The sequence below is a fragment of the Poecilia formosa genome, unplaced genomic scaffold (assembly GCF_000485575.1).
Source record: "Poecilia formosa unplaced genomic scaffold, Poecilia_formosa-5.1.2 Scaffold214, whole genome shotgun sequence".
NCBI lineage: Eukaryota > Metazoa > Chordata > Actinopteri > Cyprinodontiformes > Poeciliidae > Poecilia > Poecilia formosa.
The window spans coordinates 623,829-641,043 of NW_006800153.1; the positions used below are offsets into that span (position 1 = coordinate 623,829).

Genomic DNA, 17,215 nt, shown 5'->3' on the forward strand with positions numbered 1-17,215 from the left:
CCTTCACAGAAACAGAATGGCTGGATTTATACTTTATATTCACAGGTGATAGCACATTGCACTGTATTGGAGTGGAAGGTTTCCTACTCGTGTTTGAAAAAGTACATTTTCCATCCACTTCATAATCATGCACCGCTTTGGTCTAATTTACAAAACTAAATTACTAGTCAGTCGGCCTGTTTGCACATCAATGTTTTTGTACAGATTTGTTAGTGGACTGTCTTAAATCAGCTATGGTTAATTAATGGGGAAGTGAAGAACTGCTTTAAAGAACTCAGCTCAAATAAAAAGTAACCATATTTGTCCACTAATAACTGGCTGCCATATTAAAAGGACTCGGTTATCAAGAATTTCATAGCAGATGAATTATAAATGAAACACGCTTAGTAGATCTGGTCTTGGCACCAACAGTTTCTCTGCTTAGTCACATTTAAGATGTTCTGTTTAGCAGGAAGTTACTGCTAATACATGAGTGTGTTACAGATGTTTCCATATTAGGTCAGTTAAGATTTACAGTCAACTGATATTTAAAGCTTCTTTATGTAAACTGCATTTTTTTAAGCTAAGTTTTTGCATTCTTGTGCACACAGGTTCACCCGGCTCAAGAAGAGGAACTTACAGCCAAGGTACAACAGAAATTACATAATACAGCTCTCTGTCTGCACACAGAGGGAAGCAAACAAAGCCTTTTAAAATATTCATAACTTTATGGTATTCTGCTTTAGCCTCCTTTATTTTAAAACTACACCCCACATCTGTACATTGGATAGAAAAGTTTAATAATTTCTAAAAATAAAAAATAAAAAAAAATAGAATAATAGATGAGGCTAGAACATCTTTGTACATAGTGTGCTCCAGCAGTCAAAGTAATGCAAAATGTAGTTTCTGCGAATCTGCATAGTATTTATACCCTTTATATATGTTGTTAATTTGAACTAAACAGAAGAGCTGCCTAGAAGGAGAAATGAGTCTGAAATGTGCAGATAACGTTGCTGAATTTATGCAAATCCTTTTTCATGGGGATTGAAATATTTGAGAAACATTTTCAATACCTAATTCTGTCCATGTTAGAAAACATTAATAGACGCCTGAGTCTGTTAATGACTTTAATTAACGTCATCAGACAATAGCAATCAGGTAAGAGCAAAGCCAGAAGAGGTTTTATAGTGTGATTTGTTTTTTTTCTTGTGTTCTTGAGTAGTACTTCTTTTACGTAGTTATTACTCTTAAAATAGATTCATTATAAAAGTGAGTTTTATGTGTGGATGTAATATGATGGTCATGGTTTTGGGTTATGTAGCATCCAGAGTGTGTACATGAGACAAATTTCTGTCTGGACAATAAAGTTCATCTTATCTCTCTATTATCTTATCCAGAACAGTCAATTAAAATGTTCATCCGTGGCCGACCCATCACCATGTACGTCCCGTCCAACATCCAGAACTATGACAACCTGAAGATGGAGCTGCCTTCAGAGAGACTGGAGCTGGACTGGGTGTATCCTTCCACAGGAGGGCCACACAGCTGTGTGTTTATGTCATTGGGCTTGTGTTACATTCACACCTGGTTTCTTTCACTCCGTTGATGGATGAAAGATGTGATGCTGTGGAAAGAACTGATCTCATACAGAGGATGTAAAAAGTGTACAGTGTAAATACAGGTTTTTCTGATGTAAAAATCATGTAGTTTTATTATTTTTTTCCACCTTTAATGTAACATATGTCCTGCATAGTTCTGACAGAAACCTAGCAAATCAATTGGGAATCAAAGCAATTGCAAAAAAACAGGATACACACCAGTGTACACACCCTTAATCCAAAGTATTGCTGAAGAATCTTTTGATCAAATCTTCAACAGTTTGTCATCATGCCCCATCATGCTGTATTTAGGTTTGCCCTCGATACCTTGTTCCCCAAATCTCTTATATGTGACGTTATTCCTCAGTTGGTGTAAATATTTATATATAAACATTCTGTGATGCTAAAAAATGTAAATCCCTCTTCGTCTTCCATCCAACCTGACTGGCTTTGGGAGCTGTTCATAATGCCATGTATTTTACCAAAACCTGCAGAAGTAACCCATAGTAACGGTATAATGTGCCAAGTATGTTTGTTTTTTTTTTTCATAGTTGTGGCCTGCAAGTTTTGGTTTGTTAAAACGTTAAAACATTCACCCACAAAGTTTAGGAAGAGTGGAGCCAAGCCTGGAGGATTTCTTTGCAACTATCCTTCTTATTACAACATATAAAGGATACAGCAGACCTCAGCGCCTTCATCAAAGGGATGACGAATTTAATTTTAGGTACATCAGCCTTCCTATAGTTGATGTGTAAAAAGGCTAGATCTTATTAAGCATAAGAGTCTGTGTCATTAATTAACTTAGAGTAGTTTTTACTAATCTAAAGTACAGCTTATAATTTAAACATTGTGATAAATATGTGAATGGTTTATCATATGTAGTATTGCATTGCAAAATTTAAGTGTCGCCACCTTAACCCTGTCCGTAGCTATGGTTACCGGGGACGGGACTGCCGTGCTAACTTATTCTTCCTTCCTTCTGGTGAAGCGGTTTACTTCATTGCTTGCGTCATTGTGCTCTATCACATCAAGAACCGCACGCAGCGCCACTACCGCAAACACACCGACTCTGTCCGATGGTCAGTAAAACTAAACAATCCTCTGCATATGATCAAGGAAAAACTTTGTTCTCTTAACCCTTTCATGCATAGTGGTCACTACAGTGCACAGCTATCTAAAATACATTTTCTTGTGCTTCTTGTGGATTTTTATGTTATAAATGCACACAGACCACTGAAGTGGACACTAATGCATCATAAAATACACTACCAGCTACTGGCCATCGGCTGCAAATACAATAAATTATTTTTTGTTAAATCCAATATGGCCAACAGATCAGAAAGCATGCCAACTGACCCTGGCCCTCCTTCTACTGTAGACTCTTGCAGTTAAAAAAAAATATTGTGACATCAGATAACCCCTAAAGAACAATACTACTCATGTATTTTTCAACTAACAACTTTATATTTGGAGAAAATTACAATTGATCACCTAAATTTTTTTTAATTCCTACCTTTTTTATGACTTAAGCTTAAGAGAATTAAAAAAAATTTGAAAAAAATTCTGACATATCATAGTTCATGCATGAGAGGGTTAATTTGACTTGACATGAAGTGATATTCTATGTTCTTCCATGTTGACAGTATCTATTTCTCACAAAAAGCAAATGATGCTTGGCTTGATTTAGGTGAAGTTTCAGGATGAACCTAAATTGTACTATAACCTTTACAGGTGAACATTCTCAGATTGCTGAGCTTAGAGTTTCAGTTTCAACAGAGATACAGAGAGACTGTCAGAGTCACAGAAAGCCGTAGAAGTGGACGACCTTTAGCCACATCCCACACTGATAACCACTTCATTGTGATCAGTTCCCAGTGGAACTGCATGATGGATGCCTCTGAACTCCTGGACCCGAGTGTCATGTCAGACCATTGGAAACCATTTCCATCAGCATGGTCTGCATGCTGGATGACCTGCAGTGGCAGCTGACCAGTAGCGTCATTGTCTTGCTTAGCCAGGCAGCATTTACCCTGGACAAGGAGTCAGTCCTGTTCTCTGAAGAAAGACTGGAATGCTGAAAATGTCGATTGCTTCTAAATGCTGCGTGTTATCACACTGATTATTCTCTTTATGACCTTATTGAAGTACTAACAGAGTGCCAAGGGATGACATGAAAATAGGCTGTAAAAATGTTTCTTCCAGATCTGAAACTGTTTGTACAGATTTGTGACCTAATTCCATACTTTATTAAATTCTACTCATAAATAAATTTTTAATAGGTGTTATTTGTTTGAGAACAAGCAGCAGATTATTTGGCTCTAGTGAAGTTGGAGAAAAAAAAATCTAAACGACCTGTTAAATCACTTTACTAAGATAACCTCCCTATAATAAGTGGGCATGCAGACAAGCATTGCTGCCATCATGAGAAAGGGAAGTTCGCCCTCTTTCAGTTCTAGTTTTTCATATTTCAAGAAATGATAGAGATAATATGATCTTTGTCAGGCTCTAAAATGATTTTTAATTTTTGAGATAATTGGCTTCATGATTTTCAGATAGCCTCACATTTAACCTGTCATTCACGAGAGGACCCAAATTTGGGTCCTCTCACATTGTGAATGACAACCTGTGAATGACAGGTTAACTCTAGATTACTTTCAACTACGGAGGAGTTCAAAGTCCAGTCAAAGGCTGCACGATCAGATGGAGAGATTAAAGTTTACTTAGTTTACTAATTTTCAAAGAATCTAACAGCAGAATGAATGTTAACTCATATGACCTTCAGCTTATGAACTGGATTCTATTTCTTTATTTAGATTAGGTTTCCTGTAAGCCTGTTTGGGCTTGGCGTGTTATGATTGTGTGATGTAATAAAACTAATCTATGACAGTGTTTTGCACTCAGCTGTAAAATAGCTCTTGGATGACGCAGCTCTTATTGTCTTTCAATTAAAATTTGGTCACAAAACGTGCTGTGGAGAGCAGAGTGTTGAATGTTAAGGAGTTATTCTGTAAAGCAGAAACTTTCTGCAGCCTGAACAGCTTGATAATACATTCTGACATTAAAAACTGATGTGGATTCTGATGAACACCCACATCAGTGATCTGGTTGGATTTCAGAGCTTCTGACTGCGGGTTGTCCTCATCAAGTTTTCATTTATCCCTGTTGGCGGTGTAATTAATTTAAGAATATAAAAAGCCCAATACTTCATCAGAATCAACTGTTTCTGTGCAGTAACATGGCACACTACATCCTATTATTACTTTCACTGATGGTGTTCTTGATGCTGCAGTTTCCAATCCATTTGTAACGATGGTGACAGGTGTTTTGTCCCATCCAGAGCCCCGTAGAGCAGAGCCACCAGATCCACTCTATGATGAACACTCTCAAATACGTGACACAAACTATGCAATTTATCTATATGATAGCATGTTTTCATTGTGTTGAATAGGATCCGGACACAAGTCACTACATATGCACTTATTTTTGTTCTTTCTTCTTCTCTGGATTTTTTTCTAAAGGTTTTGAAGTAAATGAAAATATTTCTTTTCTGCAGTCTTGCTGTTCATCCTGACAATGTTCGAGTGGCATCTGGACAGACAGCCGGCGTGGATAAAGATGGAAAGGTAACTACTGCTGTTGCAGTAATATTGGATGATGCTGAAAACAACACATGAATGAAAGCAACACATTTAATTAGTTGGTACATTTCAAAATCGTGAAATCCAGAAGTGCAGACTTTAGAATCACACCAAAAATTGTATCTGGAATTACATACTGACAGAAATATATCATAAGGCTCAGTTACTGTATGCACCGGAGTGGACATCAGATACTTTCTGTGGGTGTTGCTGAAGGCAGCAGACAAGGTCTTTGTATGTCTGCTGAGGTCATCACTGACCAATAGCAACCCTGTCATGGCTGATGTTGCATTGTCCTGTGTCAGTGCTATGTGATCTGCTTCAAACATTGCTTCCTCTGTAGGAGGCTGGAAGAAACATGCTGCCCTTCCACTGACCTGGCCTCTCTGTGCTCTTGAGCCTGTGTCTAGCAATCAGGAATATGTAGTAATATATCCTACATGGGAATTTGAATACATTTTTGCCTTGCATAAGATAAATATAATTGTTCTCCATGCTATATGGATGCTGTGTGGTGTATTTTTTTTGTTTATGTTATGTATTTATCTGTGATTGTCCTTGCTGTCTGCAAAGCAAATTGCTCCTTAGGGTACAATAAAGTTTGATCTGATCTGTTCTGATCTGTGGATGATATGTTTTTATGTTTTATTTTAGCCAATGCAGGCATGTGTTCATATATGGGACTCTGCTACCCTGGTCACCCTGCAGCAAATAGGCCTCGGAACCTTCCAGAGGGGAGTGGGAATGGGATCGTTGGCTTTCTCCATTGCTGTAAGTTGTTTTAGTTTACATTGTAACTGTAAACTGCTCTTTACTTTGAATTTGCTCAGACTCATGTCTTGATGTTGTCATGTTAATCAGGATTGCATGATATATGTGAGTAAAAGATATGTCCTCTAACTGGTGAAATGTTAAAATGAACCAAGATCATTCGGTAAGGCTGAAACTGATGATGGAGGCCTAGAAATCACATATATCATTAATACAAATTTCTAAGATTGTGACAATGTCACAAAAACGATCAATTGCTGGAAAATCATCCTAGGGAAAATCTAGTTTTTTAATGAAAAAGGACGTAGGATGTGTCATGATTGCTTTCATACTGAAACGAGGCTAATGTGAACTAACTGCATTTTAACAATCACAACCGTCGGCTGATCTTAATGTGGTGAGAGGAGGACTTAGTTTCCCTTAAATTAAAAAGTATTCTGTTGATCAGATTCAAACTTCGGGGCCACGTTTCAGAAAGCCGGGTTAACAAGCTCTGAGTAAACCTACCCAGCTCTGTGATACAGAACAGGAGATATCAACTAGCTAACACTATTCTGAGTCAAGTTACCTCGGAGTTGAACCTGAGCGAGCGTGTTGAAGAAGTCCTCATCAATGCACGAGTCACCATGGCAATGGAAGAATAAAAAGAAGCCTGAAAGTTTGCACTTCTTGCCAATGGAATTAGAAATTGTAATGATGGCATGAAAACATATTTAACAAACAATCAAAAGATAAATTGACTGTGGCGAAAAACGGCAACAGTAAAAATATATTAACATATGTGACAGAGATTTCTACAGAGTATTTACTCTCCAACATCTACAGGCTCCCACAGAAAAGGACAGGACATTTCTGACTCTTTGCTTGTGCCAGGTCTCAGCTAAAAAGTAGGACAAACTCAGGATTTGTTCAAACAGACGAATACACGTATACAAACAGAACTTTTGAAAAACACACAAACCAATATTTACATAAGTCAAAAGAGGAATAAATTCAAATCTGAGTTTTCAGGCATGTTTGTGCTCTTGAAACCGTTTCATATTTATGATGTATTTTCTTGTTTTGAATCAATGATTTAGGACTCTGGAACTTTCCTTTGTGTGATTGATGACTCTAATGAACACATATTGTCTGTGTGGGATTGCACCAAGGGGACCAAGCATGCAGAGATTAAGGTAAGCAAAGAACACTGTGAAGTTGAGCTTCATTTTCCACCAGTCCAGACTTTGATATCTCAGAGTCACTGCAGCAACTGATCCAAACACATCCACTCTTTCTTAAGAGCGAGTAAGTTAGAGAATCATCTGCCAAAACTTGGAAATCCACTTTTAGATCTCGCTCTCTAACCCCTGAGAATATCTCTCTGATTCTAGAGAGAGATTCTTCTTCAGGGAATTTGGAGAGATCACACTAAACAAAATGTTTAGTTGTTACTTTTTATTCTAGGTTTCCGTATTTCCTTAAAATCTTTTTTTCTTGTTTCTTACCAAGTTTGGTTGCTTTTCATGTCCTAAATGACACTTTCCTTTACTTGCTGAAGATAAAGCAGCAGTTGAACTTGACGTCTGTGACCTCCACTTTATCTAGGAATCACCATTACAAGAGAGTAACAATTATCTCATTAAAGATAACAAAACAATTAAATAATGACAAACAACAACCAGCACAATAATCACCCTCAAAGATAACTCTGGTAAGCACGGGCCAACTCCCCTGACTGAAGAGTTAATACTACATATATGCCATGTGATGAAATGCATTGGCACAGAAACCATAACTAATTCATCCTTTACATTTTACAATAATTTGTGTATTAATAATGAATTAAAATTAAGGTCATGCGGTTTTAGCTTGAGCCGTACCAAGATAAGGTCACAGTTTTCATCTGCTACATCAGGAAACTCTGGAACTGCAAGTGGCTCTTTGGCTTCATTTATCAAACAATGAAATATTACTCTGATTTTGTTTTTTTGGTTTTGTTCTTTTGTTCTGTGCCCCCATTAAAATAAAACTGGTCCATTGGTACATCTCAGTGGTGTTTCTACTGCTTATCAGCAGTAGAAACACCACTGCTTGCTTATCAGCAGTAGAAACACCACTGCTTGCTTATCAGCAGTAGAAACACCACTGCTGGTAAGCAACATTAACCTGATCAAACTGAATATTCTTGCAAAGTATTTGTTTAGTTCAATCATTCCTCTTTTTTCTCCAAATCCTTTTTTTGTCATCTCAGATTGCAGAATCTCATCTTACACTTGTAAAGCCAAACGACCTTTAACATTTAAGAGAAATGCAAAACAAAGCACACTGGGGAGTTCAATTTGTCCTCACAATGCAGAAAGGAAATGAGCCACCCCGTGGGAATTACATCACCTCTTAATTGAGTTCTTCTTTTCTATTATCTTATTGTCTATAATGGTTTTGTTTATCAAGGTGTGACTCAGGTTAACAAACTTCTTCACCTGTGCAGGTTCTTTCTCTGCAGCATGTCTAGTCATTTCTTGAATTCCACCCTGGCATTTATCCAGTTTAGCATGGATGAATTTGAGATCTTTCTACGCAGAACGATAATGAACATCTTAATGTTCATTAATGTTATCCTAATAGGTTACAATGACATAAAATTCACACAAAGGTTGGCAAACATCCCATGTAATGTTTGAATCACTTTAGGATGTTAAACTCTGACATCCATCCATCTTCAGACAGAATCAGAAAGAGTCACAAAGTTTTGTGCCATGTAAAATAAAGTGATTGGAATGGGTTGGTGCGTTATAAATGACCTCCGTCTCCAGAGGGATGAGGGTGATGGCATATGTGCAGCCTTCTGATGGGGCAGGGGCTCTGCTGTGTTTAAATGGGCTTTTTGCCCCAAACTACTCAACTTTCTTGGGAGTCATTTTTCTGCATTGCTGTCATGGCAACTCTATAAATATTTGGCAAATTCTTTGTGTGACTATGTGTGTCTTTATAGTTGGGTGTTGACAAATGTACATGATCTAAAAAAGTCTCCCTGCCTGTGACTGCAGTCCAACACTGGACCCGTCCTTTGAGTTACAGCACACAGAAACAGCAAACTTCCACCCGCTCTCATTTCTTCACCACATTCTTCCCTGCATGAATGAGGCTTTTTGTGTGGCACTTTACTGCAATCTTTATTGTTCTTTTCTTTATAAACTGAGTGGAAAAATTACATCTTTAACTGTTTTTTGTGCACTTCTCAAAATTATTCAAACCCTTGAAATCTCACATTGTCATATAACAACCACATGCTTGCTTGTTTTTTATTGGGTATTTCTTCAGTTACATCTGCAGGTCTGTTCTGACTCTACCAGCTTTGCATATCTCCAGACTGAGATTTCTGCCCACCCTTCTAAAAATAATTACATCAGGCTAGATGGAGAACATCCTACTACAAATTCTCAATATTATTGAAGTTTGAGCTTTGAATAGGACCAATTCTAACACATAAATAGACTATACTGTAGGCTGTACCTCCAGCTGTGTTATAAGCAAACCTGATAAGTTTTCTATTCCCTTTTATAGGAAATCAAAACCACAGCATTATGCTGCCACCACCATGTTTCAAAGTGGGTTTAGTCTGATCAACATAATGTACTGGATTTCTGTCACTCGTAGGGTTTTCCCCACTGGCCAAAAAGTTCTGATTTGGCCTCGTCTGACAAGAACCCCCTCTAAAATAATTCTGTGTGTTTGACGTCAGTGGACGTTAGTGCCAATTTTTTTGCATGTTTTAGGTTTTTCCAACTTCACTTTTTCGCTAGTGGTGAACTCTAAACATGTTTTATTTTCTTGGCTTTTATTCAACGGTGGCAGGTTTTAGTTTGATCTGACCAAAGTTTAGAAAACTTCACATTTACATCAGTACAGATCCCATCACCAAACCTGTATGCTTGATGTCTGATGTTGCTGCATTTCACTCTGTGAAGACTTGACCGACGGTCAGTGTCCCTCTGCTGTAGTTGAGCTGAACCTGCCTGTGCTCCTGTGTGCAGACGACCAATGAGGCTGTGTTTGCTGTGGACTTCAACCCCAGTGACAGTAACAACATCATCACCTGTGGGAAATCCCACGTCTACTTCTGGACACTCAGCGCAGGGCAGTTCACCAAGAAACAAGGCATCTTCGGAGTAAGCTCAGATTTCCGCTTGTCTCCGGTCATGTCGTCCTGACAGGTTTTCTGTGTTAGTGGTTGGTGATGAGCGAGAGCTTCCATCTTGTTTGCAGCTTCCTCAGTTTGAGCCTGAATGGGGAAGCAGGAAGCCCTTTTAAAGAGAACTGAAAATTAAAGGCAAACATTATTCATGTCTAAAAGAGGATGTATGACACATCAGGACTATTTTGAACAGATTCATTTCATCAGCAAGGACAATGATACAAAACTTCAAGCCTGTATTAAAATGTATGGCACCTTTTTCATCACCATCTGACATTAAATGACGCTGTCAACTTTTCATGTTTAGATCTGGACTAGCACATGCTACTACATGTGCACTAAGGGAAACTGAATATGTTTCCCTTAGTTGCTGTTGAGTACTAGGAGAAAGATTGATTGACAATCAATCGATTGATTGACAGCAATCGATTGACAACAATACTACTATATTGCTGTCAATCGATTAGAAGTTGGTTTTATCAGACACAATGCCAACTGTTTTGTGAAGTGCACCAGTCCCTCCTACAGCAGAACTTTACAACTGAGCTTCCTGCTTTTTCTCCAAGTGTAATGATGGACCTACATGGTCATGAACTTTGGTGTCATCACACCACAGGACATGTCTCCAAGAGATGAACGTGCCATATGCAGACATCTGGGAGAAGCAGATTCATGGAAGACCACACTTCTGGCCCATTTGGTTTCATTTTGTCACAGTGCCACACAAGTAGAGAGTTAGTTTGAGCTCTGGCCGTAGGTGCAGCTTTATTTAGCTGAAATGCTACGCAGAAGCCTACAAAGTCATGACATCATCTTTTGGGCTTTCCTAAATGGTTTTAAGGCATAGGAAATGCTTGACTTTGAGGGGAGAAATAAAACAAAATTCTCTCATTATCATTGTCTTTAGCAAATAGAAATAATTTAAAATAACCTCAACTATCAGTCAAATTGTTGCTTTTAAAAGTATTTTTTCCCCTTATTTACAGAAATACAAGAAGCCCAAGTTCATCCACTGCTTTGTGTTCAGCCTAACTGGAGATGTTCTGACCGGAGACTCTGAAGGCAACATCCTGCCATGGGCGAAGTCTGCTGCAGACACCAAAACGCTTGGTAAAGGGGCCAAAGGTCAGTGTGTTAACATGCTAACAGGAAGGTTCTGGCTATAAAACCTTGTCTGCTAATCTTGAAAAATAAAAAATACAAGAGAACCTTAGCAAATTCAGTTTTATATTAGAATCCTAAAGTCACGATGACATTACGTTATGGATTTCATTCTTTATATATATTATGTTACTTAAAGTCATAGCATAATATTAACTGTATAAAATTGTCCATATAGCTTTGACCTGACGTTTTCCTTTCCCACTTTGCTTTTCAAACAGAAACCTATCAGATTGTGCGACCAATCAAAGCACACGAAGGCAGTGTGTTTACCCTGTGCACCCTGAAGTGTGGAGCTCTGCTCAGCGGAGGGGGAAAGGACCGCAAGATCATCCGCTGGAGCGCCGACCTGGCTCCGGAGAGAGAGTGTGAGGTGATCTGCAGCTGTGTGTGTCTGTGTTACATCTGGAGTGTGAAGCATCCTCCCCATGGGAGGGAAATGCCTGGAATGTTGGAACTAACTGGGACGTTATGTTCAGATTCCAGAAAAGTTTGGGGCTGTCCGCACCGTTGCTGTTGTGGATGATGAGGGACTTTTGGTTGGTACAACCCGAAATGCAATCCTCAGAGGTTCTTTCTCTGATGGGTTTGTTGCCATAGTTCAGGTATGTTCATAATCTCACTTTTCCTTTTGCTCTGTTTGCATACTTGAGGTAAATGGACCAAGCAGCTCAGATCAGCTGTTACTGCAGCAGGAGGGAAGAAATTTTAATTTTCAGCCTCTCTCTCTGTCTCTCTCTCTCTCTTTCTTACCCCCCCTGTATTTCAGGGTCATTTAGATGAGATGTGGGGTCTTGCTACTCACCCCTCTCAGAGCATCTTCCTCACCTGTAGCCATGACAGGCAGGTGTGTTTGTGGAACACAGAGGAACACAACCTGGACTGGTGTATCACCCTCGAGGTAAGAATCACTTCTTCTAACCTTTAGCTCTGTTTTTTAAACTCATGCAGAACAAAGTCTTTTTTTATAGCATCTTATTAATCTGCAGATTTTCTGGAATATCTGGTTGAACTGGAATGCATGTAATTGAATTGAAATTGGTCTGCATGTTTAGATTGTAGAGATGTGCCGATCAGGTTTTTTCCTGCTGATTCCAGTTCCGATCACTCATGAGGGCCGATCACCGATACCGATCACATAGTAATTTTTTTTTTTTATCATAAGCACTACTGTTTACATTATGTGGAAAAAGGAACCATGAATTCACCTTAATTTAGACAAAAACTTGTTTTGTTTTTACTATTACTATTACTATTATTATTATTATTTTATTATTTTTATTAGTTTTAGTTACACCACATAGAACAAAAGAGAAACCCGTGCCGCCTCACACATACACAAAAAAAAACAAAAACAAAACAAAAACAAAAAACAAACAAAAAAAGAAACTACAAAATACCCCACATGAACAAGAAACAAGGTGTCAGTCTCCTCCTCCAGTCCATGTCACCTCACAGCCATCAAGAGAGAAGAGGGAAAAACAAAACAAACAAAAAAAAAACAAGAAAAAACAGGCAAGAAAAAAATAGAGCTGTAAAACGAAGTAAAATACTAAAATCCTAGGGACCAAGCAGAAAGGACTCAAGAGGACCCCAAAGTGTCGAAAATGTGTCTGATTTGTGATTAAGATCATGGGCCAGCTTTTCCAAAAGAAGGATGACAGAAATCTGTGTGAGCCACATATTTACTGTGGGGACATTTGATGAAGTCCATTGTAACAAAATACACTTCTTGGGAAGAAAACAGAGAATTGTAAACAAAGATTTAGAATGAGCATCCAAATTGTTAGGGGATACATTTAGAAGGTAAAACATAGGGGACAAGGAAAAGCAAACACCCAAAACCTTTTCAGTCACAGAATGGACGTCCCTCCAAAAGGTCTGTAATAAATCACATGACCAGAATAGAAGGAAAAGCGTACCTCTATGCCTCAAACATTTGCAGCACAGATTGGAACGGTCAGCGAACATTCTCTGGAGACGAACAGGGGTTTAATAGGATCTATAGAAGAGTTTGAAATTTTGTTCATGTATCGAAATAGAAGTACATTGAGGAAAGGTTCCATTGCAAATCTTGAGCCAATCTTAGGACTGAATTTCATTTGCAGATCACGTTCCCACAGCCGCTTAACAGAGTCAAAGCTTGATGGTTTGACTCTGTGCATAAGGATGCATAGAACTTGGAAATCAGGCCCTTGGGAGATTTGGTTGAAACCAGAGTATTTTCTAAATCCGTCAGTTCCCTACGGAATGCATTGGACCTTAAACAATGACTCCATAAAATGCCGAATTTGAAGGTATTTATGAAAAATTTATTGAGGGATGTTGCTAATGTCCCTGATTTGATTAAATGATTTAATGGAACCAGAAATCAACAGATCAGAGAAATCAGTCACACCAGAAGAGGACCAGTTCAATAGGCCAATACTTCTAATAGAAGTTGGTAAGTCTGGGTTTAAAGTCAAGGGGGATCGAATTGAGATAAAGGGAGGAATATTCAAGTATTTCCTTATGTCTTGCTAAGCTAACAAAGTACTGTAAACTACCATGTTTTCCTTCAAAGAATCCAATTGATCTAAATTATTGATAAAAGGGAGAGAGATTAACCTTCTAGGACAGCATGATAAAGATTCAAGGCCCAGCCATAAACTGTTGTCTCTACTAGAAAACCAGTCTGACATAAGTTTAAGCTGGGCAGACCAGTAATAGAGCTGCATGTTGGGTAGAGACAAACCTCCCAAGTGCTTGGGTTTAGTAAGAGTGGAGAACCTAATTCGTTGATGCTTATTGTTCCAAATAAAACGGGAAATATAAGAATTAAGAGATTTAAAGAATGTGAGGGACAAATAGCAAGGAAGATTTTGAAACAGGTAATTTAAGCGAGGGAGAATATTCATTTTTATTGTATTAGCCCTACTGAGAAGTGATATAGGTAAAGTGGACCATTTCGACAGATCAATTTTAATGTTCTGAACTAGGGGGGAGTAGTTTGATGAGAATAAGTCTTTCAGATCAGGGGTGATAAAGATGCCCAACTACTTGAAACCTCTTTTAGACGTATGGAAAATAGGCTGTAGCATCATATCTTGAGGGATATTGAGAGGAGAAGCGACAGACTTGTCTAAATTAATCTTATAACCCGAAAGAGCACCAAATTTATCTATATGGAACTAAGTACAGCCGGGATTGATCTATCTGGGTTTTTCAGGTATAAAAGGACATCATCCGCAAAAAGAGAGATCACATGATGATCTTCACCTATCCTAATTCCAGTTATGTCTGGGTTAGATCTAATAGTCTCAGCTAAAGGTTCAATCAACAGTGTAAACAACAAACCGTTAGTATTTACCATGGCTACTGGATTGAAATAGAAAGCTTTAATCATGTTAATAAAATTAGGGCCCATGCCAAATTTCTGTAGAACTAAGAATAAAAAGGGCCATTCTACCCAATCGAAGGCCTTTTCTGCTTCGAGAGAAATGATCAGAGGAAGGTCTTTATGATGATTAAGATAATGAATGACATTCTGTGCACGACGTACATTGTCTGTTCCATATCTAGATTTCACAAAACCTGTCTGGTCGGGATTTATTATCTTGGGAAGAATTTTTTCTAGTCTCCAAGCCAACACCTTCGCAACAATTTTGTAGTCAACATTAAGGAGACTGATAGGTCTATAGGATGTGCAATCTAAGGGATTTTTATCTTTCTTCAACAATAAACTGATGGAGGCAAAATTCCAGGATGGAGGAACACCTCCTGCTAAGATATCGGTTATAGCAGGTAAAAAGATGGGATGGATCTCGGGCCAGAACTTCTTAAAAAATTCCAGTGGAAATCCATCTGGACCAGGGCACTTTCCATTCTGGATTGCCACCCAGACCTACTCAGGTGTAAAAGCAGCATCAAGGGCAGAGCGAGCCTCTTCTGAAATTGAGGGCAAAAGAACACCATCTAAATAGGAACCAATATCTGATTCGATTTTACCAGCCGTATAAAAGGGATTTATAAAAGTCTTTGAAAGTGTTATTAATAGCAGACTGATCACAGGTAACATCCCCGTTGCATGTTCTTATCATTTTGATAGAGCGATCATTGATTTGGTTCTTTAATTGATAGGCAAGCAGACGGCTTGACTTGTTACCAAACTCATAATATTTCTGCTTAGTATAGAGTAACAGCTTCTGGGCATGGAGAGTATAGTCCATATTTAGCTTGGTCCTAGCAGCAACTAATGCCTTGAGATTCCCTGATGTAGGAAACTGTTTATGTATATGCTCCAACCTAGACACCTCATTCTCCAGTTTTTTTCTGTTTTCCTCCAAAACTCTTTTCTGAAAAGAGCTATAGGAAATGAGCTGTCCTTGTAAGGTGGCCTTGGCCGCATTCCAAATCATGGCAGAAGAAACTGGAGAAGATTCATTATCAGACCAGTACTGTAAAAGATTATTCCTAACAAAGGTACAAAAAGAGTTGCTATTCAAGAACGAGGTATTAAATCTCCAGATGGGAGTCCTCACAGTATTAATTATAGATTCAAATTTTAAATAAATAGGGGCATGGAAGGGCAATTGAACCCATAGAGCAAGACAGAACAGAATGTAGATAGGTTTTTGGGATAAAAAAAATAATCAAGTCTAGAATATGAGTTATGAGGATGTGAATAAAAAGAGAAGTCTTTTACTTTGGGGTTCAGCTGACGCCACACATCGACCAACCCAATATCTGAATATAATTCTTTAAGAGCAGAGGAGGCTTTGGGGTTGGATACATGTGTGCCATGGAGGATTTGTCCTAACCAGCATCCATTATGCAATTGAAATCGCCAGCCAGCAAGCCAAGACCATCACAATACTGACTAAACAATAAAATGACTTCGCAAAATAAAGTTAGGTGAATCATTATTAGGGGCATAGACATTGAGTATGGTTATAAGTTGGCCAGCAATTGAACCTTTAATCAGAATAAATCTACCTTCCAAATCTCTTTCCTCACATAAAAGGGTAAAGGGGAGTTTCTTATTGATAAGAACGGCTGTGCCCTTTTTGTTCTGTGAATGAGAAGAAAAATAAACATTGCCCACCCAGTCTCTTTTTAGTTTCAGATGTTCCACATCAGATAGCCTAGTCTCCTGGAGAAGTGCAATATCAGCTTCTTGCTTCTTTAAAAAAGTCAAAATTTTCTTCCTCTTGATTACATGGCCTAAACCCTGGACATTCCAGGAAATGAGATTAAGTGGCCGAGGCATACTGGCTTAAGGTACTATAAATGGTGTTAGAGGGAGATGAATGAAATACTGAGACCAAAAAGAGACATAAAGAGGAGAAAACCAAGATTATTGTGGAGCGACTAAAGAAAAGACAAAACAAAACCCCTTGACAAGCAAGGGGTTTTGCTTGTCAAAACCCCTTGCTTTTGACAAGGGGTTGTGATCCGTCTGCTTTCCTGCCTCCAAAAGGCAGGAAATAAACATCCCAAAAGAAGTCACCATAAAACCTAAGTATAACTTCACAATACTGTATATAAACAGTGTGATCACAGAAACAAACAGGACACCCAAAAACCGCATCAGTGCCCCAGGATGAATATTGAACACCACCTACAGTCCTCTCTCCACAGACAATTGAAAAATAAAATGTAAACAAAAATATAAAAATATTGGTAACAAAGTGAAATAATATTGATGCCTGAATGAGCGAATAAAAGTCCAATATTAGCATCAAAAACTTTTTTTAATAACTTCTTCCAAGAAAAAAACAAAACAGGCATTGTGCAAATTGCACTGCTATCAGTAATACTATCTTTAACAGACTGAAGACTCTGAAGCGGCTAAATAATGCAGAGTCAAAATAAAACCTGTCAACATTGCCAAAAAATGCACGTATAAAACT

The 17,215-nt window shown here is 38.3% G+C and overlaps 1 protein-coding gene across 2 annotated transcripts in view; it reads left to right on the top strand.

The window, feature by feature from the left end:
- eml3 (EMAP like 3) overlaps positions 1 to 17,215 on the top strand; it is a 51,799-nt gene that overhangs the window by 27,658 nt on the left and 6,926 nt on the right. For both annotated transcript variants that reach the window (XM_007567864.2, XM_007567865.2), the window contains 11 exons: positions 591 to 626; positions 1,377 to 1,497; positions 2,507 to 2,656; positions 5,131 to 5,200; positions 5,870 to 5,986; positions 7,066 to 7,161; positions 10,003 to 10,137; positions 11,150 to 11,288; positions 11,546 to 11,697; positions 11,804 to 11,929; positions 12,094 to 12,225. In XM_007567864.2, coding sequence (XP_007567926.1) covers positions 591 to 626; positions 1,377 to 1,497; positions 2,507 to 2,656; positions 5,131 to 5,200; positions 5,870 to 5,986; positions 7,066 to 7,161; positions 10,003 to 10,137; positions 11,150 to 11,288; positions 11,546 to 11,697; positions 11,804 to 11,929; positions 12,094 to 12,225 — 1,274 coding nt within the window. The remainder of the gene's footprint in view (positions 1 to 590; positions 627 to 1,376; positions 1,498 to 2,506; positions 2,657 to 5,130; positions 5,201 to 5,869; positions 5,987 to 7,065; positions 7,162 to 10,002; positions 10,138 to 11,149; positions 11,289 to 11,545; positions 11,698 to 11,803; positions 11,930 to 12,093; positions 12,226 to 17,215) is intronic.